We start from the raw sequence: 25,514 nt of genomic DNA, 5'->3' as shown, positions 1-25,514 counted from the left end.
TAATAATCATAAATTATAATCATAATGATAATAATAACTACATGGTTCTTGAGCTTATTCAAGTATAATTCTTACAAAATCGAGTTCGAAATATCCAAAGTTTGACAAGAGTATATTCTAAACTTTTGGCGTTTTTGGCGCTTCGTTCGTCTTGTTCTTCTGTGTCCGACCCTAGATACAATCGCCCTAACGACACGAACAAGGTCCAATAACGTTCTCGGGTCAAATTCCACACTACCTACAAACCGGGAGGACCTAGAACTACACGAGAACAAAATGGCGCATAGTAAAGGTAAGAACGATGCGTGCATGATTTACAACGAAAAACAAATAGATTAACAAGTAAATTATATGATTAAATCAATCGGATTACGATATTATTGATTTCATGCTTTGATCCAGGTTGGTTGTAGTGGCTGTCAACCCCGATGTGGGATTTTGGAATAATTACAGTCATTTCTTACCCACACTATTTCGTACCCGGCAAAATCTGGTAAGGGAATGTAAAATTTCTTAACTTTTAAAATAATTTTGTCATCTTTTACAATCAAAATTGGCATTTCTGAGACAGTATACGAATACTCAATGGTCAAGCCCGCAGTCTTACTGACAGCTCTTGTTTATCCTTTTTATGTTTTCTTCTTTCCTTTGGCTTATCTAGACGGCCGCTGGACTTGCTTTATTAGTCACAATTGTCCATCGGCTGCTTACATTATGAACATCTGACTGAATTGAATATCATCTCAATGAAGAAACTACACTATTTTCGTAGAATTGTTGTTTAGTCACGTTTAACGTCGTTTTATAATTATTATTATATTTTTGGTCACTTACCCCTCGATAATGTACACAACTCTACTTCCGGTTCCCGGTGTTATGGTGTTTTACGCGAGTTACGCGTTCCGACTCGACTCGATTCTATCCTGGAAACAAGCGCCTAAAGACGCCCTTAAAGACTGAGACCGTAAAAATACAGTGGAATCCAATTCGGCCAAAAGTAAAGCCGCAAAGTTTTAAACAACTTTTATTTTCTTATGCATTGAATAATTTAAGTTTACGGAAGTGTATCAATTTGTCAAATATGTCCTTTTATAGTCCTGTAATAAATACAATTAACAGAACATATCAGTTCAACAAAATACAAATAGTGATCATTTGTTCATTGACAGTTAAAACACCCTTATTAATATATGCTGAACTGGTTGCTTCTTGAACAAATAGCGCACTAAAGGAAATCAAAAACAACATTTCTATGTATAACTTGATGCTGACTGAGGCAGTAAACCACATCTTAACTAATATTGCGACTAAAGTCGTGATGACCTTGATGAGGTCGTTTAATTATTTGACTATGGTTAAAATAGTTCCATTCAGTCGCATTGCATCTATTTGCGTATTTACAAGCCAGGGCGTCATTTCAATCCGTAGCCGATCGGAAACACACGATGCCGTCTGAAACATAATAATATTATATATACATTAACTTTGTTTATATTATACCAAAATTGTCATGAATACAAAACCTTTTTAACTGTTAAGATACATAATGTCTTCATACGTGTTTACTATGATCGTCTATACCCATTTGCGTAACTAGATATTGCAAAATGTATGGTGTGCAGCAGTTGAAAATATATAAGTTTTGAATATTTAGATTTAAATATTGTAAACTGATGTTAAGTAATTTATTGATTAGGACAAGCTTCTATGTTTTAGAAAGCTGGTAGTGCGTAGCAGGTGGTAGTATGTAGAACCAGCCGATATGTGGTATTACTGATGGAACACATTCAAATGTATTTAACAAAGCTTGTGAACAGGTGGTATTGTGTAGAAGTAGCCGATATGTGGTATAACTGATGGAACACATTCAAATGTATTTTATCAAAGCTAGTGAACAGGTGGTGGTGTGTAGAAGTAGCCGATATGTTGTCTTACTGATGTAATATTCTTTACATATTGACCGCCTTGACGATGACAGTGCAGATTGTCAACCTTCGGAAAATACTGTCATACTGATAGTATTTACCTCAGGTTGACAATACGCATTGTCAACCACAAGGTAGTAAATGTATATTTTATCATACCGAACAAAAACTTTAGAATTTAAAAAATATTGAAAAAACAGAGTTTAATTTTGAACAAAAGTTCAACATGTTTATGACTTGTATATACAAGTGCTAATATTATTTACTTTTACATTTTAAAATTCAAGTAAACGTGATAAATCACTATAATAATCTACCATTTACATTATCAAAAACAACATCTTTAAAACAAAAATGAAACAAATTTTAAGAAAATCATTACTCATAAAACGGTAAGTTCATTTTTCATAATATGTAAAATAAATCACCTTCCTTCACATCAGGAAAATGCGTTAGTTTACTTCATGTATGTTAACAGAAATAGACATTCAAAATGGCGGCGTATTTGTAGCATATTGTAAATTTCATAACATCAGTAGGTAATAGTGAGGCAAAGAGTGAAAGTGGTGCCGGGTGAGAGTTGAAAACATTACCCTGGTGGTTTACACATAGTAAAGATTGTGAAAAGGTAGTAGTTTGTAGAAGCAGCCGATATGCAGTCTTACTGGTGGAAACTATGCACATGTGTTAAATCGACTCTGATAAAGTGTTAGTATGTGACCACTGCCGCTATTTAGTATTGCCCACTAAATTCATTGTTATTAAACGATATGTGTAAGTTTGTTTTAGATGCCGCCGATATTTAGTATTGCTGGCTGTCTTCCTACATATAAAATGTAATGCAAACGATACCAGTGTAAAAGCCGCTAATATGTGGTGTTACTGATTTTTCCAAATTACGCTTCAATGGGTCTGCAACTTTCAGCCCATAAAACTTAAAATATTAAATAAAATGAATTCAATGAACATAATATTACGATATAACGCTCATCTGATGATCTGTCTCACGTCTCCATTGGTATTTAAACATGCGTTCGATGTTGCAGTCTTCTTGTTAACTCGACGTGATACTAGCCTAATGTCCTCTATTAACTGGGTATATTGAAGGTGTAAAATCTGATTCAATTTTTGTATTTGTATATAGCATTGCATACCAAGCTTGGTGAAAAGATCCTTGCCACGTGCTGGAGATTCGCTCTGCCAACGTATAGAGAGTGGTAGGCGCCTTCTTGATAGCATTTAATTCCTGTTACATGACCTCCGTCATACGTTTCGTAGATTTCAATCGAAGTAACGTTTACCTTGGTCTCAAAGCTTACCTAAAATGTAATTACATGTATAATGAAATCGGACGAAACAGTAAAGGAAGCGTCAGATACATATAAAGTATATTCCATGTTTAGTTGGCCTGATTCGCTGGCATGGATAGTGTTCGGTGTTTAAGAAAGGTCTGCCCGAGCAAACGGAATAGAAATGATGTAGAATCCTTAAATCAGATACATTGGTGGATATAATTCACCGAATAATTGTGAAATATATACTGTTTGCATTTTGCCAAAGGCCATTGAAAATACAAGGGATTAGAATTAATCTGAATAGATGAAACATGTTAAATGTCCTGAAAACGTAAACGCGACAAGAACGATAAATATAAGAGTAACTTGGATATGCGTGTTATTAAACATTACCTAATAAGGCAGCACCTTTTATGCAATTTATAAAGTTTCTTTGATAGTTGTTTAATTACAATAAAAAAATCAGTCAGCTTAAGTATAACCTTAAGATAAGATTCGTGTTACCATTTATCTATAAATATATTTATACAACTGGTTATCTACTTATGATGTGCGAATTTCATTTAGTAAGTGGTAACACGAATCGTATTATGTTAACCAGCTTCTGTTACTAATCAAGTGGAATTCGCAAACCATAACTACACAACTTGAATCTGGAATGCATTGATAGCAAACTGGTAACACGAATCTTTTACGTTAACCAGTTAGAATGTTACTTATTAAGTGGAATTCGCAAACCATAACTAGTTAACCTGTTAGTGTTGTACAACTAAAAAGGTAATAGGTGGCAGTTCTGCCCACTTTCAAACCTGTTTTTAGTCTTATGATATTTATCTTAATTATTTATCGTAAGGTTACGCGAATATTAACTAGATAGTAGATAATTGTTTCAAATATTAAGTGGTTAACATGAAACAATTCACGAACGTTAACAGGATAAGTTACGGCAGTTATATGCCACCATACACATGGCATTAAATAGTTAATACCTCAATAAACGCATTCCTATCCCAATAGCGTGGTTTCCATGCATTTGAACTATACTGGTATGCCGGATATACGTCTGGTTCACCCACTATCTGGCTTGCATCCCTATTTGAACAAATCATAAAGCATTTGCAAATTATATGTTTATAGAGAGATGATGAAATACTACCTTTTCCTCTACTTTATCTGTAGCTACCTGTGCAGTTAAAGCTGTAGTTGTTTGGGATATCAACTACATGATTCTACACGATGTTAATATGTATATAGTACATAGTAAAGAGGTTTTGTTAATACAATTACATTGTCGTTTTTCCTATGCGTATAAATATTCCTGTATTATACTTGAAATAGGGGTTTTGCAGTCCTAGCAAGCGTAATGATATATTGCACTTATCAGTTGCCTGAGAGCTCAACTCCTATCTTGATAAGCATGAAGTTATTCAACTAATAGGTCTAACAGCGTAAGCATGCTCAATTCATATCACTAACAGCCTAAAGAAAGTCAACTCATATCACTTAAAGCATAAAATAATCAACATATAACTTACTGCGTTAAGAAAGTCACCTTATATCACATCACTTACAACGTCAATAAATTCAACTCACATACCTTACAGCGTGAAGAACACCAAATCAACTCATATTACTTACAGCGTAAACATATTTGACTCGTATCTCTCACAGCGTAAAGCTATTCAACAGATGTGACCATAGCGTAGGAAAATAAATTCATATGACTGACAATAAATACATTCAACTAATATTACTCATAGCGTAATGATATTTCTGTCAAATACTATAGTATTATTTTACAACTTCTTTTAAACCTTAAGTAACTTCCCCTCCGTCTTCGGAATGCATCCGGTATAAATTTGCAAATCCGGTTATTTGCAAACCTTTTTTATTTGAGACACAAGCTTCAAAGTGGCACAAGGTAAGTTTGCATGGTATACAGTCAACATTTTTGCAAATATTTTGAAAAACGTTAAAAACTAAAAACATTTCTATTTCAGAATACTTTTCTCCCTTTGCAACGAGTACACAATTTATAATATTGTTAATTTTCCAGAAAGGTTGAAATAATATAAAAAAAAAAAGGTTCTTATGAAGGATACCGAGTTTAATTTGAAAGAAATTAGCAGAAACATATTTCTACCTAATAAGAATATAGAAGACCACAGTAGTATTTTTGCGCTTTGCGCTATAAAATACATCTGGTTATCAGTAATTAATATTTTCCGTAAATGCATTATTGAGTAAATAGTTAAAGGTTGATAAGTCAAAATTGCTGAATATTATACATGTGTTTGTATTTATTTTGAATAAGAGTGTCACTTTAAAAGAATGATTAAACTGCACATTCACTTTAATATCTAGCAATCTGATAAACTTATACTTGACCAAACATTTATTTTGGTCCGCCAAAAACGTGGAAGTCTCTATTGGCTGCCATTGTAAGTGCATGCTGCGCTTTCGATATTAAAGATTTCTTGGGATTCAAAGGACATCAAACTTCACCAGAACCTCCAAATCGGATGCCCGCCAAAAAGTTAGATAGGAACCCAAAAGACGTACTTAGTTGAAAAAATCAAATTGTAGTCAAAAACTGATATTATTTGCGGATACTGATTGAGGTCTCAAATTCAATTAAAATACAAATCTCGAACATCTGTTAAAATAAGGGTTTGTTTACCGTGATCAGTAATTTGATCATCTTAATCAATATAGACCCTTGCCGTAGCTACCCTTGCAAAGTTTTTTCTCAGTTCGGTAGTTCGCTTAGAAAATCACAATCATTTTTAATAGGTGATAAAAGGTTGAAATTTAACATGCGGCGGAAAGAAGTCACGGTGGATAAGCGCGTATATTTGATGCCTCTCACATACGTTGACCTACATGTAAGACATTCAGGTTTCACATTTACAAATCGCGTTTGAAAATAAAAAATAACTCTGCAGCTAAGTTAGTTATTATTCTTATTTTTAAGTCATATATTAAGAACACTTGAATGTTGTTGTTTTTTACATTTTTGTTCAAAATTTACCAAAATATTTTTATGTCTTATTTATTTAGACAAAAACAGTATTTAGGATTTGCAAAACTTGAAAGCCGAGTTCATTTCCATAAATGAACAATTATCAAAATTTATTGACAAAAAAATGATTGTGAACCTTACTTTGACATATGTAAACACGTTAACCATAGATTTTTCACATAATTTTAACTACCTTAACGACAAATTCCACAGTGATTGTTAAATACTTAAAAAGTGTTTAGATTTGGGCATTCATCCATTCAAGTGCACACTGCTGGTTTTGGCTGTCAACTTTCGGCAAATGATTTGTATTATATTCATAATGAATTAATTTACTGTTTTTTGGATGAAAGGAGATCTCCAAACACATTACTTTAATATCTCAACCATCCAAAGTTATGGTCATACATGCAAACCATGAAACTTTGTTGCGTACTCAGTATATTTCATACACATAATTACTAATTGCATTTTGTCCTTATGATTAGTGCTCGATGCCCATTTGATTTTATGGCTTTATATTCTACAGATAAAAATATAACCGATATATATTCAGAGCTCTTTTTTAACATTTGTGTAAATATTAAGCTCACAAAGTGAAAAGATAATTAAATTTTCTTACTTATACTTTCCACTTTTTATATAAACAATATGCAAAGCCAATGCATTTATTAATGACCGATGTGAATAAATATCAAACAAATACGAAGATACGAGTTAAAGGTGTTTTAAGAACTTATATCCTGAAACATTGTTTAAATATTTGTATTATTACTTGAAAAAGTAAACAGCATTTTACTGTTAGATAATGTGTTTATTTTGTTTTAATTTAACATTCAGTGAGATCTGGAATCTGATTGACAACAGAGGGCATAAAAGATTAGGATCAATTGACAGGAGTTGTGTACTTTACATGAATTGTGGGGAATATTTATAGAAGGTTTAAACCAGATTCATTGTTTTATTTTTTATTACGTTATCTATATCTTAAACCTACATCTATTTTAGTTGTAATTGTGTATGCATGAATTTGCCACACTTTACGAAAGAAAGAGGGCTATTAAACTCACATTGAAATCTACAAATCCTGCATATATGTATATTTAAAGACGAAACATTTTAGTACATTCAAACAGATTATTATAATGCATTGCCTCAAAATCAAATCCCATTGAGTGGGCGTTTCAGGGCCATACTGGTTTTCTTCTTTTGTAAAAAAGGTAAATATTGCAATAAAAGCACTACTTACACAATTCACAACTGAAAATAAAATAAAGAGTAATTGGGGTCTATTTAAAGGAATTCATGACTGCAGAAAAGGTACGCTTGATTTAAGTGGTGTAAACTACCAACCACGCGTGCATCTGCTGCTACCGCGTGCGACTTCCGAAAATATGTGAGTGGCATATCGCAACGATGCAGCTTGCCGCGATATACAGGTACCGTTGGTAAAAAATAGAAAAATTGTACATTTTACAGAAAGACTCTCACCCGATTGCGAGGGTAAACAATCTCATCGCCAAACTTGATAATTATATCGCTGGATTATTGAGTGTTTGTTGAAGCATTTTTGGAAAACGTTATTTTAAATGGATACTAAAATTTACCTACGAAAGGGCTTTCACGCCTCCAGGAAAAGTTTGCACAAGTAGCTCCATAAATTGTGTCAAAAGTAATGAAACAAACATGATTTTAGTATTCTTAAGTTGTCATTGTCAGAATGATAAATCACGTGATTTAAAATAGTTCTCTAATGGATCACCCTGGATCACAACCGATGTCAGTTTGTAAATAATAACTAGGTCGTTTTTCCTTCATTTTGGGAATGGGGTTGGGGTCTTTCTGATTAGGAAACATGTGTTGTCCGGTTGGCGCAGTGGTTAGCGCACTCGCTTCTCACCTAGGCGACCCGGGTTCGATTCCCGGCTTGGGCGCATGTGAGTTTGGTTTGTGGTCACCAAGCCGGACAAGTGGGTTTTCTCCGGGTTCTCCGGTTTCCCCACCACACAAGACCACACTCTCGCGTAAAATCGTGCCAACGAGAGTGATTAATATAATGTTGTAATAACTTGTTTCACAATCGTTGTAAAATAAATATGTTTAAACTTAAACACACGTTTATGATATTTGAATGAAACTTGGAAGCACTAGCCTGCAAGCCCAAAGTTAGCATGGGCTTGAACAAATACATTTGGTTTTGGGATATATTCAGTGTTGTGGGGTATAAATTGGTAACAAAGAAGATTAATCAACCGAACGCGGAATCAGATTAAACTATGATTGTTTCCATTTATATTGACTTGAATTAACACTTGATGTACATAATCATACACATTAACTTAATTTCCAGCAATTACAAACACTGTGGAAGCCTCCAACTTAAACGAACATCAAATTTTAGTAACAAAAGAAAACTTATTAATGACGCAAGATCAAATGTTTCAGAAAAAATGTCCAAAAAATGAAATTACCTCCAAATTTGTGTTCACATGAAATGTTCTGCACTTTGAGTCTGCATAACATTGGGGCACAAAAATCATTTGGTGACAAATGGGAGAAACGTATTTTGGAATTCAAGAGCTCACATTTCTAAACACGTTTTTACCTTTTACTTAAAATGTAGACTATAAAACATGCAACCTTTTTTCTGCGACTTTGGAAGTTTTTGTCTCAAATATACTTTATGTTTAACTTTTACAGAATGCTCTTCTAATTGCGTCCAAAACTGTCGTCAACCATTTAAAAAGTATAATGTGTCACCAGGAACGAAAACAAGTCCTAAAACGTGGCAACAGATATGGGGGAGCAAAGTTAATACTCTATATGATTAAAACTGCCTACATTGATTATAAAATATCCATAAACATACAAGCATGTCAAACATACCTTCCGTATGACACGTCGAAGACACGTTTAACCCATTGGGAAATTAACCGTGCTGAAAATATAGAGCGTACATTATTGAAGAAACAGAAAATTAATCGTTATTGAACCATAAAGAAAGTACTTTTGTGTCTCTTATCTTGTTTTTTTTTAAGTTTTAAAGTGAATGGATCGAACAATACAACAATTTGTTGACACCAAATATGAACTATAATTCGTTTTTTGTCACAATGATAAGTTATTCGCTCACTTTTAAACTTGACCAATAGGCAAGTCTGCGAACACCGTATCGATACTAACAAAGCGTGGCTCATTGCTAAACGCTATGAACGATTTTAAACGGTAAACAGTGCATTTTTATTATGTTTATTTGGCGATTCATGTTAAAATCGAATTTTACCGTTGCCATGATCATGTTAAATTGGATATTATTCAGATACGTTATTGAAATCATATTAAATTCCAAATACTTATTTTTGGCAATAACGTATTTACCGTTTACGATATGAAAATGACACGTGTCAAACATGTTGCCATAGTCAATATGCATATGTATAGCATGACCCATAACTCTGACCTAAATGCTTGTAAAGTTATGCCTCTATCCGACAAAACAACAAAGGGGAGTTTCCTACGCTTCGTGACACACTTGTTTAAACGGATTGGAAATCAATCGGAAACCGGAAACCTTAAACGGTTAATATTTATAAAAATATAGATCCTTTCTGTGTTGATGCGAAAGCCTTAATTGTTTTTCTTTTAGATGGTTGTAACCAGATAAAGCACGGCAAACCGTACAGAAGGTTGACCAATTTCAAATGTCTTACAACCATTCATATGGTACATATGTGGTGAGCAAATATAAAAATAAAATAAGAAGCTCTTCAATTAAGGTAAGTAAAATTAAACTTTATTTGAAGCTTAATAAATTGTAAATGCATGCAGCTGTAGAAAAAGGTAAACAATATTACAACGCTTAGTCAAAACACATTAACAGATTAGTCATTTCACAGCATTCAAAACAAAACCAGTTTTAAAAATATCTGATTTAGATGTAATTGGGATATATTTTGACAATGTTTTGTGCAACTTAAGATGGATACCTTCGTTGGAATCAACATATATTGGATTGGTTACTGTGTATTCTAAAAGCTACATTATAATAATATTGATTTGTGCTTCGAATTAAAGTCGTTACTTGATTTCTTCATTGTTTATACTCCGTTCATTTTTTAACTCTTTTAAAAAGTATATTTCCTTTATAACCGATTTAATTTCCTCAGTAAACCAGACTAGGCTGGTTGTGTTTCATTTTTATTTTCGTTTTTCCTTCAGTGATGTATGGTGTGACAAGACCTGATAAGCAGTATGTCATCCTTATTTAGCTTTGTTCAGTTTGTCAATTATCGTAAGTGAATGGACTATACACATTCATAGTTAACCTCTACTGTGAGTCATTTCCTTCGAAACGGTTATTTGACTATTGGTAAATACTAACACCTTGTATTGATGGGTCAAAGGTCACGGTTTCATTCGGGGGATACCGGTCGATTTGCTTGCTTGAATGTTTACTTGTTTGACATCCCTAATACACATTGCCATCAACTTCTCACTAATAGATTTCTAGTTGAATTCCTATTGGAAGAACAATCCCATTACAACCGTTTCTTCATAAAATGACATAAATGGTAATTCATTCAGCAACCTTTTACTGTTCTGATAAATCATATCCTTTCAGCTATGGGCTCTAGTGCTACATAACACTCGTTAAGTATTTATGCCTAAGTGGCTAAACAAAAACGACCTCGTTACGCAGAGGAAACGGGCAAATATGAGCTATTGTTTTCTTTTAATTCGATAAATCGCAGATGCAAGACGATGTGAGTAAATTTCATTATGTTTCATATCCCTATAAACTTACCTGCTTTAGTTGAACTAGCTGTAGCTTTTAGTTACATTTAGTTTGATATGAAATAAAGATATAAACAAACGTATCTTACATAACAGTAAATTAATACAGAATGCAAAATAAATAGTAAAACCTACATGGACATTCGGCTGACGTCAGGCATGTCTGACTTTCAGTTCTTTTTCCTGGGCAAGTTGAGGTGATAGAATCAGGGGCATTGCATGTTCTGTCTCTCGTTATTGTTCCATTGTTGCATGTTTGGGAACATTGAGACCACGGCGACCATTCACTCCAATCTTAGAATGAAAAATGTACACATTAATCACGTTTGTCGATAAATGTTCTAACTTATTTATTAGTCTTTTGAAATATGTTAAGAAATATTTGTAGTTTTGTGATATACTTTAATTTCTTTACATAAAGTTCCCTTACGATTTTGTATCCAAATAATAATATGAACTGCATATCTAAACTCTTACTCGTATGAAATATGATACACACCATTAGCTTCTTTTTAACTATTTATACAAAAAATCGATTTGAAAAAAGGTTAATGAATAAATAAAACTAACAGATACAATAAGTGTTTTGAAACACACTGCTAATTGGTAGTAATTATTATTAAGAGAATATATATTTCAAGAAATCATCACAACGTTCTTACATGGACAAAACCCGTGAATGACGCATTCCTCTGTATCCGTATCATTTCCAATGCAGGTGCCATCAGTAAAAGGCGGAGTTACATCACAGTTCCTATGTCTACTTCTGCTGCCCCTGCCACATGACTGAGAACAGTCGGACCATGCAGACCAGTCCTTCCAGGAACTGTGAACTAGATAAGAGAAACAGAACAATATTTATTAACGACAGTGGAGCATGGCAAGTCCTATAACAACTTATGCTGCCCCTGACACATGACTCAGAACAGTCGGACCATGCAGACCAGTCGTTCCAGGAACTGTGAACTAGATAAAAGAAACAGAACAATATTTATTAACGACAGTGGAGCATGGCAAGTCCTATAACTACTTCTGCTGCTCCTGTAACATGACTCAGAACAGTCGGACCATGCAGACCATTCATTTTAGGAACTGTGAACTAAATAAAATTAATAGAACAGTATTTCTTAACAATAATGGAGCATGACAGGTCACATGACTACTTCTGCTGCCCTTGACTAAGAACAAATGAACCCTAACGACCACTCCAGGAATTGTGAACTAGATAAGGAAATATAACAATATATAACTCGAATGTAACATGGCTGGTCCTCCGACTTTTTCTATTGTCTCTGCGACATACCTGAAAACAGAAATACCACGAAGACCGGTCACTCAATGAACAGTAAACTAGACAAAAATAATAGAGCAATATAATACATCGTCAAATTGAAAATGTGCATTTAACTTATCTGTATGTTTTGAATGGGCGATGCGAAATGACATTTTCCTTTATAATTGTATTAAATCTGCTTATGTTACAAAGTTTATGACCAGACCATGAATGCTGACACTATCAATTTGACGTCTGCGTCAATATGCTTTCGACGTCATTTCCAAACAATTTAAACAATGTCAGTTATATGTTGTAAGCGGTCATACAAAGTTATAAGTGAGAACAGTAAATGAACATGTTCTGCACATATTTGAAAAGTAGTAACACCATCACTAAAACAACAATGTATGTGCGGGCTGCAATTTTAGGACGTGGCGTTAATAATTTGACGCTGCAAAACGCATCGCATGCAATACAGTGTTTTTTTTTAAATTGTTAATCATTTTTGTATTTTTTGACAATTTTTATATAGTTTATAACAAATAGTTACTGGTTATAGTGATTAAGTTAATTTTGTATTATTAGCCTTTTTTCTCTTAAAAACAACGATGCCAATCATCGTTTTGGACGTACTTCGTACAAATTCGTATACAATTGGCTGTTGATAAGTCTTTGTCCGAGTTATTTTTGAACTTCTCGAAAGAATGGGCCATAATATAATCGTACAAGTGGCTGCTGATGTCCCTTTAACCTAGTTGTTTTTGAAAAAACCCTGCAAACATGACTTCTTCATAAAATGTCGGCGAAGCATTGAGTGCCAAATAATTTATCTACTCATGGTATACAAGATAAAGTTTAAGCATATATATTTCACTGGAGAAAACCCGACGGTACAGTACATTGATCCTAGCTTGCTTATCAAATATATCTATATCCAAACACTTGAAAACGAGCATATTCTCTTCCCTAATTATAAGATTCAAACATCGAGAAAATTACTATCCATACGTAACGATTTACTTACGCGTCCTGATGGTGACCATAATTCTGTCTTCTATTGTAGATCTCTGTTCATCAATAATTCCAACAACTTCATTTGCTTTGCCTATGAGCTCGTCAACCTTCTTTTCCATCTTCATTGTTTCATTTTGAACATTAGCCCGTGTTTCATATGCGTCTTGAAGTATATTTCTTTTAAAAATGTTAAGACTTTCTGTTCCATTCGCGATATGGTCTAGAACTTTAGAAGTTAAATCTAAAGATTTTTTATTGATTTCTTGTTTTTGTTTTTCAAAGCGAATGACCATGTCAATTTTTACTTCAGAGCTGATATTGCCCAAATATGTTATTATATCAGAGCGCAATAACCGCCCACTTTCAACCAATGTATTATTAACCTTTACTAAAGCAGCTGATACGTTCTCAGCGCTGTTATGTACATGGTCGCTAACAATATTTACTAACGTGTTTACTGTTGAGGATGCATTTGTTAGAAATACAGAAAACGTGTCTTTGACATTATAGTTTACATCAAGCAATTCTTTTTTTTGTTTTGCGAAAGAACGTTTAAACTCAGTGAGCGTATTTTTGATGTCGGTAATTTCCGGTTTTGTATATGCTGTATCTAAAGTATGCCCAGTCCCCGACCCGTTACTGTTAGTTTGCCAACTATTGTTTTCGGACGTGTTAACAAGTAATTCAAGTTTTGAAACTCTATCAGTTAATGACCCAAATTCTCCTTCAATTGTGTCCAATCTCTGAAACAAGAAAAATCCCCATATCAATAAAGTTATGTAAAAACAGTAGAAAAACCCGAAGTTATAAACAGACATTCAGTCGGCGGATTCGCTTATTATAAAAACGTTCTTTAGATAATATACAATCATACAAATTATATCAACATGATAAATTGCGCACAGAGCAGGCATTTATTTCTGGTGAATTAAGCACTGCTGGGAAATTTCGTCTGGCAACCCAAGCCAGATGAGTCACGCGCAACATCGCGCCAGTTCGTAATTATTTCACTGTTTAGTTTATGAACATTATCGCATTTCAATAAATCTCAATGAATGATAAAGTTTGTTATCAAACATAATAATAAATGATTTTCATTAAGCGCTTTTTTGAGGATATAGTTCACGTCATCATTGATATAAAATTAATATGTCGAACACACTTTTTGGTAAACTTTGGTGAAAAAGAAAAATCAATCATGTGTTTTCGGTCCAGAAAAAAAATAATCCGACCCTCGGGAATGCGGCGTGTCCGTTAACTCGGCTTGCCTCGTTACCGGCTTACGCGCGTGCCCTGGATCGGATTTTCTATCCGGACCGGAACACATGATTGATGTTTAGATATTTTATACTTTTTATTTATTGCAGATTAACGTATTGGCCAATGATAATGTGATCATATAACTGTGGCTTAAGACAATGGATACATTTGATCTTAACTTTTGCTTTAGAAGAATTACGTTTTACAATTATATGACGAAATTGAAATCAAATCTGTTAAAGACAAAAAAAAATTAGTAAATGCTATACACATTTTGATTAAAACCATTCTTTTCTACATGAACTTACTATTAAAACTGATTTCCAATTTTAATTTTGATCTGACTATGCTGGTTTTTGAAATACGTCAATGATTATAGCAATGCAAGGACTTTTAAATAAAGCAAAATGCACTGTACATTCTAAAGAAGCCAATCTTTTAACATTAATGTTGGTATTCCATTTGTTTTGCGTGATTCAGCCCAATTAATAACCAATGTTTCGCATTTAACTGTATAACTAGTATAAAGAATATAAGTTTTATTTTGTATTGTCCTGGCCCCTATTTCTCGACATTTCTTAAGCTTAACAGGCTTATATATCTTATTTCAATAAGCCAAAATACGTAAATTGAATGAAAAATAGTTAATTGTTATTTTCATCAAGAAGATTCCTATCAAAAGTATAAAAAAATATGTTGAAGAAGTTAATGAAATGAAATTATTGAAAAAAATAAACAGTGAGCGTAGCTTAATCCTGTTAAATGGGACTTAAGAAGTTTCGAGAAATGGGGGCCTGAATGTTTAGGTTTGATTGAAGTACTTAATTTACAGTCAAAGTTAATTAAACAAACCTTGTTTGTAAAAGAAAATTAGATTGAGATCGTCTCAAGTGCATATCAAATATCAGGCAATCAGTGGCTAAGTTTATGACAAAGGGAGTAACTTTTCATATTCAAAAAATAACGTTAAGGAAAAATACAAATATGGAAAGTATCCCTTATTCTCAGTTATCCAAAGAAATACTCAGGAACGCGATACATTTACTAAATTGAAACTGGATTTTTTTTAATATTCATTGTTTGTGTTTCAATGCAAAATGTAATATTACTCAATTAAAGGTGCCCTGTATTTGTTTAAAGTCGCAAATATATTTGTGTCTACTGTGTTTTACTGCCATGATTTGTATAAATCTCAATTTTGTTGATTTTATTTAAAGGGGGAACACTACACTGTCCTATTGTCAAACTAGAGTCTCTCAAGCGGAGAAAGAAATAAAGAAAGCGTGATAAATGTTTTAAATATTACGAAATTTTGTCGCTTTCAGTGCAAGATTTTATTTAATTCGTTTTTCTATGATTACTCGTGATATAAAAAACGAATTTACACTGAAATCAACAAATATGTTGCATATTTTATCAACACCTACCGTCATAATGTAGTATAAAATAGCAAGCGTTATCTGTCAATTTCACTTGACAGATCGGTAAAACTATACATCACCTCACCATAGGTACATGGTCATACTTTATACATACTGCCGCTACATAGAACCAACACGCTAGCTTTTAAGGTCAATATCACTTGCCTTGTCAGCAAAACCACACATTGAAATCAACAGAAGTAACTGATAGTATATACCTTTTGCCATAACATAGGACTCATACAAAAATCCTAGCTCAAACTCTCTTGACAGTCTAGCAAAAACATATTGACCTTGACATAAGTCTACAACTGAATAATATGTACCTTACGATAATCTTACAAGCTAGCATATTCCGTCAATATCGTATATATTATATACATACAGCCATTACTAAGGACTAAAAATCTAACGACCTCGCTCAATATCACAGAACATGTCAGAAAAACCGATTTTTGGCCTAAATAAAAGTATCTACCTGTTTGATTTACACTTACCAAATCCACATGGGACTGAAAAGATTTCACTAGTCTCATTTGACGCTCCAATCGTCCTATCCTGTCAGCCACGCAGCTCGTTAGCGTGAACATCACAATACCAGCGTATAGACGGAACGATAGCATTCTGTAAAGATTTAATTGATAAGGAACATTTTTTAATGTAAATGATTTCAGATTTTAACGACACTTTTTTAGTCTGAACATATAAGGGGCTCTTTATAAAGTGTACATTTCATTCATTTTCTCCGCTGTTTAATTAAAATGTACTTTCCGGACAATGAAGTTATTTTATTAAGTAACAATTGAATAAACGTGCATCTGCCTTCTTACACCTGTTTTTTATTAAGTGAGTGGGCTCGCAGATAATTGATTAATCCATCGCTGTGATAATATTTCCGAAAATCGATAAACATATTATGTGAATGCGCTATTAGATTTAACATTTGCGCCGTGTAAGTAATTCATTTTGTCATATAATTTTTTAAGGAATTGTTAGAAACCCGCAGTGCCTTATTACTTTTTGCATCGTGGATTACTGTGGGACATTTCGCTAAGAACTTCGTAATTATGAATAATTAATGAGACAGTTTTCTTGCTTGCGAATGGGCTCCTCTTCGAAACGTAAGCCAATAAAATAACGTTGTGTCTCCTAGTTACAAAACACCTGCACAACGTCAATAAAGAGTACTAAATTTTAACCATGCGATTTCATTGGACGAACAATGTTTCCCCATACATCATCAATCAATCGATACGCGATTTGGTCAGTAAATTCAACGAGTATGTAGCGAAAATGGAATATATCACTGGGATTGCCTATGAAGATTTGAATAAAAGTTCTAGCTAACTATTTGAGTCTTGTTCATGAAAAATAACAACAACAGCAAAGCATTCTCGTCAAATGTGCAAATGAACAAACCGCTCCAATGATGTTGTTTTCATCCCAAAACCTGGCACTTATCCCAGAACTACGGTTAAAAGGTTCATGAAATTCCACACTCGTTGATGTGGTATTTTTTATGACTACAAACACCGTCTTGCCTTGAGCATTTTACAGGTATGCATTCACTGATACACTGTTAACCGCATAAACTAAACCAGCAGCCACGAAGACGAAGACCCAGTTTTAAGGCGCTAAGGCCAAACTGACAGGTAAACGAAAAACACACAATATACAAAACAACACAGACAAACCACACCTCATCATCATAAAGTTTTAAACTTATTTTGAGTTCAGTGAAACAGGAGCTCACTGTGGATTAAAATAGATAAGGTACCTAATACGCCAATTAAACAAATATAAGTACTAGCTGCATCCATGCAATCTTATGCTGTGTCACTAATTACGGAGCTTGGGGTTCGTATTAATGAATAACCAGCTACGACTTTACTAAAATTTAAGAGTAAAATATGCGTATTTTGAATAGAATTTAAGATTATTTGGTCAACAGATACAATGTTATCACTGCAGAGTATCTAAAGATTAGAATGTTATGTTCAATACGGCACCTGGTTAAACAAACATTACAAACTAAGCAGACATTTATGTAACTACCTGAGTTGCCTGTTTTTATAACTGTCTGATATAATTAATGTATAATTAGGGAAAATATATTCTCGTCTTAGTATTTGCGTGAAACTGGCACAGAGTATGTATAAAAAAAAACTATACGTGTAATCGTAACAACGCTGACACGAATCGTTGGTCTCGATAACCAATGTATCGCTTAGTCTAACTATGTGCTATTGTGGCATGGAGTTGACATGTGTGATTTTTATCTCGTGGTCAAGACTTCGTTCCCACAACTAAGTATATCGTGGCCACAACTTATTATCTGGTTCCCACGCCCGAATATACTACGGCATACAAAGTCGTGGGAACGAGCATGTAAGGCGTTGCCACGACATTACAAAGGTACAAGCTATTAATAGTACATGGACATTTAGTAAGTCGTTACCGCGAGATATAAAAAGAAATCACACGTATTACCTCTAAGCCTTTCTTTGCGTACTTAAATAATAATAATATTGTTTTTAAAAAATAAGTTATTGACAATTCACGCATAATGTATAAAAAATATATATTAATTTATTTACAAACATACCTGATCAAAACTGAAGTAATTACTACGTTTAAACTTTATCCAGTTCAACCTTTTGCACTCTTTCCAGATGTTGAAGCAAGCAGTCGTCCGCGTTTCTGATAGCTGGGTTATAGCATCGATCTTTTATAAGCAGCTATTTCGAGCTTCAGCCAAGGTATGTGTTTACATGCCAAATTTCTTGCAGACTACAGCGGTGCAGTGAACGTTTATCAACAGCAAAACATTTAGAAGTATCTGCACGAAACGTTTTCTGATAAAGAATGCCAAAGGAATCTCGAAATATATGATAATATATGATAAAAAGTAATAATCATTTCTGAACTGTTTTGATCGCGCTGCTAATGTTATTGTCATTCCGTGATCAATCAAATGTATCATCAAAAAGCATTTATAATCAGTATAAGAATCGGAGATATAAGCACCTTTGTGAAAATATTTTAAAACACAATGTAAAATCTCTGTTCGATGATGGTTTCTTCTCCTGTAGTTATGCGCCAATCATTGATTTTTGATTTAAAGAGGAACTTTAAATAATAAAGGAAACATGAGTTATTTTTGTATTGCTATCTACTAAGAGTCCTCAGAATAAATTTATTTTATTACTTCTTTGAAACAAAATAGTCGTTTGCGAGCTAAAACGCCTGAAAACCAGTCTTTTATGTCAATTATACCAAACCATTTATTGTTAAAGTCGACATCATAACGTTTAAGGCTTTGTCGGGCGATGGCGATATATAGCTCTTTCCTTTTCCGTCCGTGCGATATCAACGTACTGTGCATGTGATAATCCATCCATCATATGTTAATTATTTAGTTGATTCACATTTATGGACCCCTTAGAATGACTTCAGAAATAATTTTGAGCAAGCAGTCGTAAAACGGTTTTCCTGGCAGGGGAGAGTTGAGCACTTCGGAATACGTTTTGCAATGAACATTTCATGGTAGGTTCGACGCTTATCATAAGAAAATATAACATCTAAAAAGCAAACTTCCGATACTCAGGAACACAGGTTAAACTTTCATTGAAGGGAATTAATCCAATTCTCAAAGAACTTTAAAACACTCAATTCCTTACCTTATTCTTAAAATCAGCTATACATGAAATTAACAGCTATGAACCTAACTCATATTAAACATGATACATTTATTCGTAAAGTCGAAAATTCTACCAGAGTATCGAATGTTTAAGATAAACACAAACTGGAATGCTTTTTAGAGCGTTTACCCAACTATCAAGTTTATTGCCAATGCACTGAACTTTGTGATAATGATTGGCATGGCCCCGCTGGGTGTTTAAAATGTCGCCGGATTGGTGGACAATAGCACGGAAGAAACGAGGGAAATTATCCACATAAAACTTGTAATTGTTGAATACGGGGCGAAATACAGGTAGATGTATTCATAATGGATCTTGTCTAGGGAAGTTTTGGGGATCAAAGTGTGACTTTATGTGCAGTAAAATGTGCATTATATGATTATATGATATATGATTCCTGAACAGTCGCATAGTACATGTCCTTTGCAAATAATCGTGCTCTCCCATTATGTTTTGAAAGCAAATGCGACTTAAAACAAACTCCACGAGATATTAATACGCAAACATGTTTGACAGAAGGCCTTGAAAACTTCCAGGAGACTGGACTAGGATTTACGGTCGTCATAGTGCAGGTTATGATAGGTTTATTATAAGTGTCTGTCTGGAAAGTATATGTTCGCTACAATTAAGTAATATTATTGCATAAACTGTGTGTTTTCGGTCCGTTATCGTGGTGTGCTAGAACGCAAAAACGCAGGCCTTATCGGTAGAAAACGTGCATTATTTAGTGAATTCACGTGCCGTTAATGATCGGCTTTTTGTTTTACATAAGCGCTTTCAGGGCTCGCATCATAACAATGGCAGCTGTGCGACATGGTTTCTGACCGAAGGTGGGTCAACGATGTCAACTTTTGCACTAAAATAAATTAGAGCACATATAGCTGTATACAAATATCAAGAAATTGAATAAACCGCATTTAACTTACATATCTCTTCTGAGTTGTATTTTCCTGGCAAGCTGATGTGTGTTTAATAGATAGTACTTTCTGCAGTTGTTTTGACTATTTGTTTTCTTTAAAAATACTTAATTAAGTCTAAAACGTTTAACTCCTCCGAACTTTAGTTATTTCTGTCGATTTTATTCAGAACAAACGATTGATATGGACATGATTCCATTACGTCGTATGCAATGAACAATGAAATTTCAAATATTTTGTTCTCTGATGCTGAAGATGCTGTACATTTTATCAAGAACATGTTAACAATCTTTTCAGGCTTAATTTAGTTGTCAAAACAAATAAAGGTTAAAGTAGGACTGTGTCGGTAGTTATTCGGTTACCCAATAGGTATTTTGTGTAAATAATCCCAGTTATCCAGTCAATTTCCGAAAAATCAACACTTTCCAAACGAATGAACACTGCAAAAAATGGCGTCGAACCAAAATGCCACCGCCGAGTTATGTTGCGGCCGTAATCGAACTTAATGTGAAACTTTTTCAATGACACCATGGCGTCACACAAGCACCTGTTTATGGAGGTTAACTGTTTTTGCATTTTCGTGACATTTAACAGCTCTTTTAAACACAAACCTTTCTCATGGGACTCGGGCTGTTAACCATTTTTCGGGCCTTTGCAGATGGCAACGACCTCAAAAAGGTGTATTAACCCTATATAAATTTCACAATATTTCTTTGACTAATAGAATAGTACACAAGTGGAATTGTATTTCAACGCTTTTCTCATATTGAATATTGTATTTATGATTATATTTCCTTTACAAATTTCACATTTTAATGATTAAAGGCATTTGGAGAGCATTTATATCAATAATACAATCTTAAGTTCTGTCAGAAAATATTAATTTTAAGTATTACTGTTTACACTTCCCTAAAGACTCATGTTCAACTAATACATCTCAGAACGAATTTATGACGGTTGTTCAAGTCCAATTAAATTCACCATTAGTGCATTTTGCATAGCTATTGTTTGCTTATTGTGAAGCAGGTAAATGTTTTAAACGGTATCTGAAGTTATATAAGTTTCAAATCAAAACAAATACTAAAAAAACATGGCGTTGTCAGTACGTATTTGTACCAGCTTTAGTATCGATATAATGATATATCAGAGTACATCCGGTAATTGGTCATAACAACAAGATTATTATCAGCAGGTGCCTCTTACAAAAGCACGCATATGGCATAACATATATTACAATTCATGTTAGATATGCTATATGTCAGTTTCCGACTGAGTTCAGAAAGTTAGGTACATCATTGTGTGTCCAATAGGCCAACATTTCAATATGGAAGTTCCAAACATTGAATACATTTTTCGAGATATTTCATCCTCAAACCTGAATATAGTATAAGTAAACTTGTTGTCCATTCAATGTACAGAACAATAAAGAAATACCACAAATGCATTGACATATATGTACGATTAAACTTTTGGTTACCGCAATGGATGACGAAACAATTTGTCATTATATAAATATAAACCTTAAGTGTAAAACTGTAAAATTGACGCCATTTACTCTTTGCATAACGTCCTAAAGGCGCGCTACGTTTTATGGATTAACCTTAATAAATCACCAAAATAGAATTAATGTTTACTTATAAAAATAGAAATACATTTGTTTGCATTAAATACGAACTGTATTAAATTTGTTGAAACGGAATGTGTTCATCCAATTTATTATTAAACTCGTTTAATAAATTCCGTATTGAATGACAGCTCATGAAATAACATCTATAAAAATCGTCAAACTATCATCTTTGTATATTTACAGGAGTATTGAAGGCATTAAAATGCGTAAATGTATTCTCGAAAATACTACCTTTTCACCATGACAACAATACTGTTATTTTCTCACCAAAAACAACAATCATTATGTTGAACAAAATAGAGTTTTTCATAAACTAATGCCTTTTTTGAGTAGAATAATTTTGTCGATACTCCAATTACCGCTATTTAAATAAGTTATATGCTACGTTTGTCACACAAGATGGAAGTTTAAACAATTTTTTTCCTGTTTTTTTTTTTGTTACCCTGTTTATTCTTATTGGCATGTACACGTGTTAAATGGAACATCGTGATTTGCAAACGTAAGAATGTCTTCGTTTGAAAGCAATTACAAGTTGTACTTTCATTAAACAATAATAATCATTTCGAAATTGTATAACATTCCTGATGAAATGAGACTAACTTATCCATTTAAATTTTTACATTAAGTTTAAAGATTTGATAAATAATCAAAACGCGTATTTTTATAATTTGTGTTTAACAAACTACGAGTATAGTTAGGATAATTAATATTTTTGTCTGTCATTTTATAAGTAGCAAACTAAGCGATTGTATCTTGTCTGACTCCTTAACATAACTCCTAAAATTTATTTGTTTAGGGGCCTTCCACAATGTAAAGTAGATGAGGAAATGTTTAAAGTTAACAGGTTTCAAAGCTTCTCATTTAAATTCGATAAACTCTTGTTTTAAGTAATATTCTAATAATTATTTTCAAAATGTTTTGGTGTTAAACGGAGACTTACACATACTTTAGTATACATGTTGTGGCATTCTTTTTGTATTATAGCGAAAAAAGCCTTATTTAGAAAATGTTTCAGACTACCAATTAAGTGTTTTTGTTTCTTGGTGATTTGTTTCCATTAAGAAAGATATTTAAAAGAAAAGTAAACATTAGTGTCATATCAAATTTGTGTTCAAAAGAAGACTTGTTTAGCTCTTCAATTATGCTTGTAAATTGTAAATTCTTCTTCTTCTTCTTCTTCAAAATTCAATGTTTAATAATATCTGCAATATCATAATTACATTTCTCTTGATTAAATGTTTCATAAAACTTCTATATTCAGCAGAGCCTTACATCAATCGTTAATCAGCATAGCCATTCATTTATGTTATTTATATGGACGAGTATATTGGAGATTATATTCATCTTTATTGTATGTTATTTATTCTGTTTAATCAAGAGTTCGAATCATATTAGTTTGTACGATACTTTCATATTAATATTTTGTTTGATTGTGTATATTGTAGCTCTTCTTTTTAGGAAATTATTCCTGTGAATAAGCACACTTTTGTTTTTTTTTTTCACTACGAGTGTTCTCTAATGTTGATTTTACTAATGGGAATTATTATACTGCATAAAATCACAATGTTTCATACCTTTTGTCAAACAAGTTCAAATTTGAATCAATTTTCTTCCTGTTTTGTACACTCTGATTTGCATGTACATGTGCTTCATTATTTGTCAACAGTAACGCCTATTTCAAAACAGCCGGTAGTTATTTAAAACCAATATTTAACAACTTTATACTCGAACATTGTATAATAAAAGAAAAAGCCCCTACGATTTTCACACAATGTAAACATGTTGATGTCTATCCTAAGCCATATGTTTTTTATCGAATATGGACTATAACACAAAAAATCAACTGAAATAGTAACTATATATTGCTTTATTCAAAATAAATTATTCGATATGTTATTTAACTTCCAATATCCCATATATTGACAATGCGCCGGTGAATCATACTTAAGATAACTTTTACATACCTGCATATGAACTCAGGTTCTTCAAATATACACCTTCATACATATAACTCAGGTTTCTATCTTATGAAAAAATATCTTGTTGCGCATGGCTTCTTTAACATCTATTAAAAATGTGCGACTTATCTTTACAGTAATAAGGCTACAAGTCAATTAACCTGAGTTTTCATGATTATACGTAAATAAACTAAACATATACATATTTAAAAATGGAAGCGTTAGAACATTTTTGACATTTGGGATACGTTCAATATGTTCAAACAATAAGACAGGTAAGAATATAAAACTCTCGTTTGTCATCAGACATAAAGGTGATGGACCTTGATTATGACATGCTGAATGAAGTTTTGTAGGTTGTACGTTTAACTTAAGAAAATAATATTGCCGTATATGCATTTATATTTACAAATGCAACATTTCCATTATCAGTTTTGAAGCTTAAGTCAATTAATACGGACTGATGTGAGTGCGTTGCCTTGTTGCGCTGTCTGCTCGTTGAATATCCTCTGTTGGGAATTTACCATTGTGCTTTAGAACAAGCTCAAAGATAACGTTTGTCTGCTGGATTCGTCCTTCATTATTCAATGGGGTTTCACTGTAGAACTTTAGAACAATATTTACATCATAAGGTATTGCTTACTACCATTGATTTAACTACGATTCATTCTTAGTATACGACTTAAGGGATATGCTATAATATACATATAAAAGCGTATATTTTATACCATTACATTAAATGTCAATTGTAAAGTGTTTAATGTGGGGTACATCATATCTTAAATCATCTGCATACTTGTACTGGTACGTAAACTATTCATATTTGATGCATACTTTAATTAAACATGTATTTTGAAGACAGGGCTATATATCTGACTACATTTACCATGTAACGTATTCGGGAAAAGGATTGTTATCTTTGTTGTGTTCCTCTTAAACTTATGCTGTATTGACCACAATTTTAGCACTTATGGATATATGTGGAACTTCAACACTGATATAGATTTTGTTCTGATACTTTAACAAATGCCTGCGTTTCAAGGTTTCAGCGGCAGTTCCTCCTCATCTGACAGTATGTAGATGTTTGGGTCAAAGTTGTGTGCCGGGATGGTGCTTGGTATATATAATACTGTCGCTATTATTTGTTTGACGCAATATATAGCTTGTTCTTTTCTCTATTTCTTCTTCCATAAGTTGCCCGGAGCAAACATCGAACACTTCTTTAGTAACTTAAAGAAACTTGGAAGATGTATTAAACGTTATCGATAAAATTGTTACTAATTATAACTGAACAATCAACGGTG

The 25,514-nt window shown here is 33.1% G+C and overlaps 1 protein-coding gene across 2 annotated transcripts; it reads right to left on the bottom strand.

Moving 5' to 3' along the window:
- Positions 1-1,008: 1,008 nt before the first annotated feature.
- LOC128206112 (uncharacterized) lies at positions 1,009-18,767 on the bottom strand. 2 transcript variants are annotated; one of them, XM_052908314.1, is made up of 9 exons: positions 18,613-18,767; positions 16,505-16,631; positions 13,337-14,069; positions 11,699-11,869; positions 11,172-11,330; positions 9,129-9,180; positions 4,210-4,312; positions 3,080-3,244; positions 1,009-1,452 (listed from the first exon to the last, which is right to left on the bottom strand). In XM_052908314.1, exons 2-9 carry the CDS (start codon positions 16,628-16,630, stop codon positions 1,342-1,344), a joined length of 1,620 nt encoding a protein of 539 aa, XP_052764274.1. In that variant the 5' UTR covers position 16,631; positions 18,613-18,767; the 3' UTR covers positions 1,009-1,341. The 2 variants fall into 2 exon arrangements, with proteins under 2 accessions (XP_052764274.1, XP_052764275.1); XM_052908315.1 differs by having other exon boundaries at positions 16,505-16,640; positions 18,613-18,719.
- Positions 18,768-25,514: the final 6,747 nt, after the last annotated feature.

This window comes from Mya arenaria, chromosome 10 (assembly GCF_026914265.1).
Source record: "Mya arenaria isolate MELC-2E11 chromosome 10, ASM2691426v1".
NCBI classification, from domain to species: domain Eukaryota; kingdom Metazoa; phylum Mollusca; class Bivalvia; order Myida; family Myidae; genus Mya; species Mya arenaria.
This window is presented reverse-complemented; position numbering and strand designations above follow the sequence as displayed.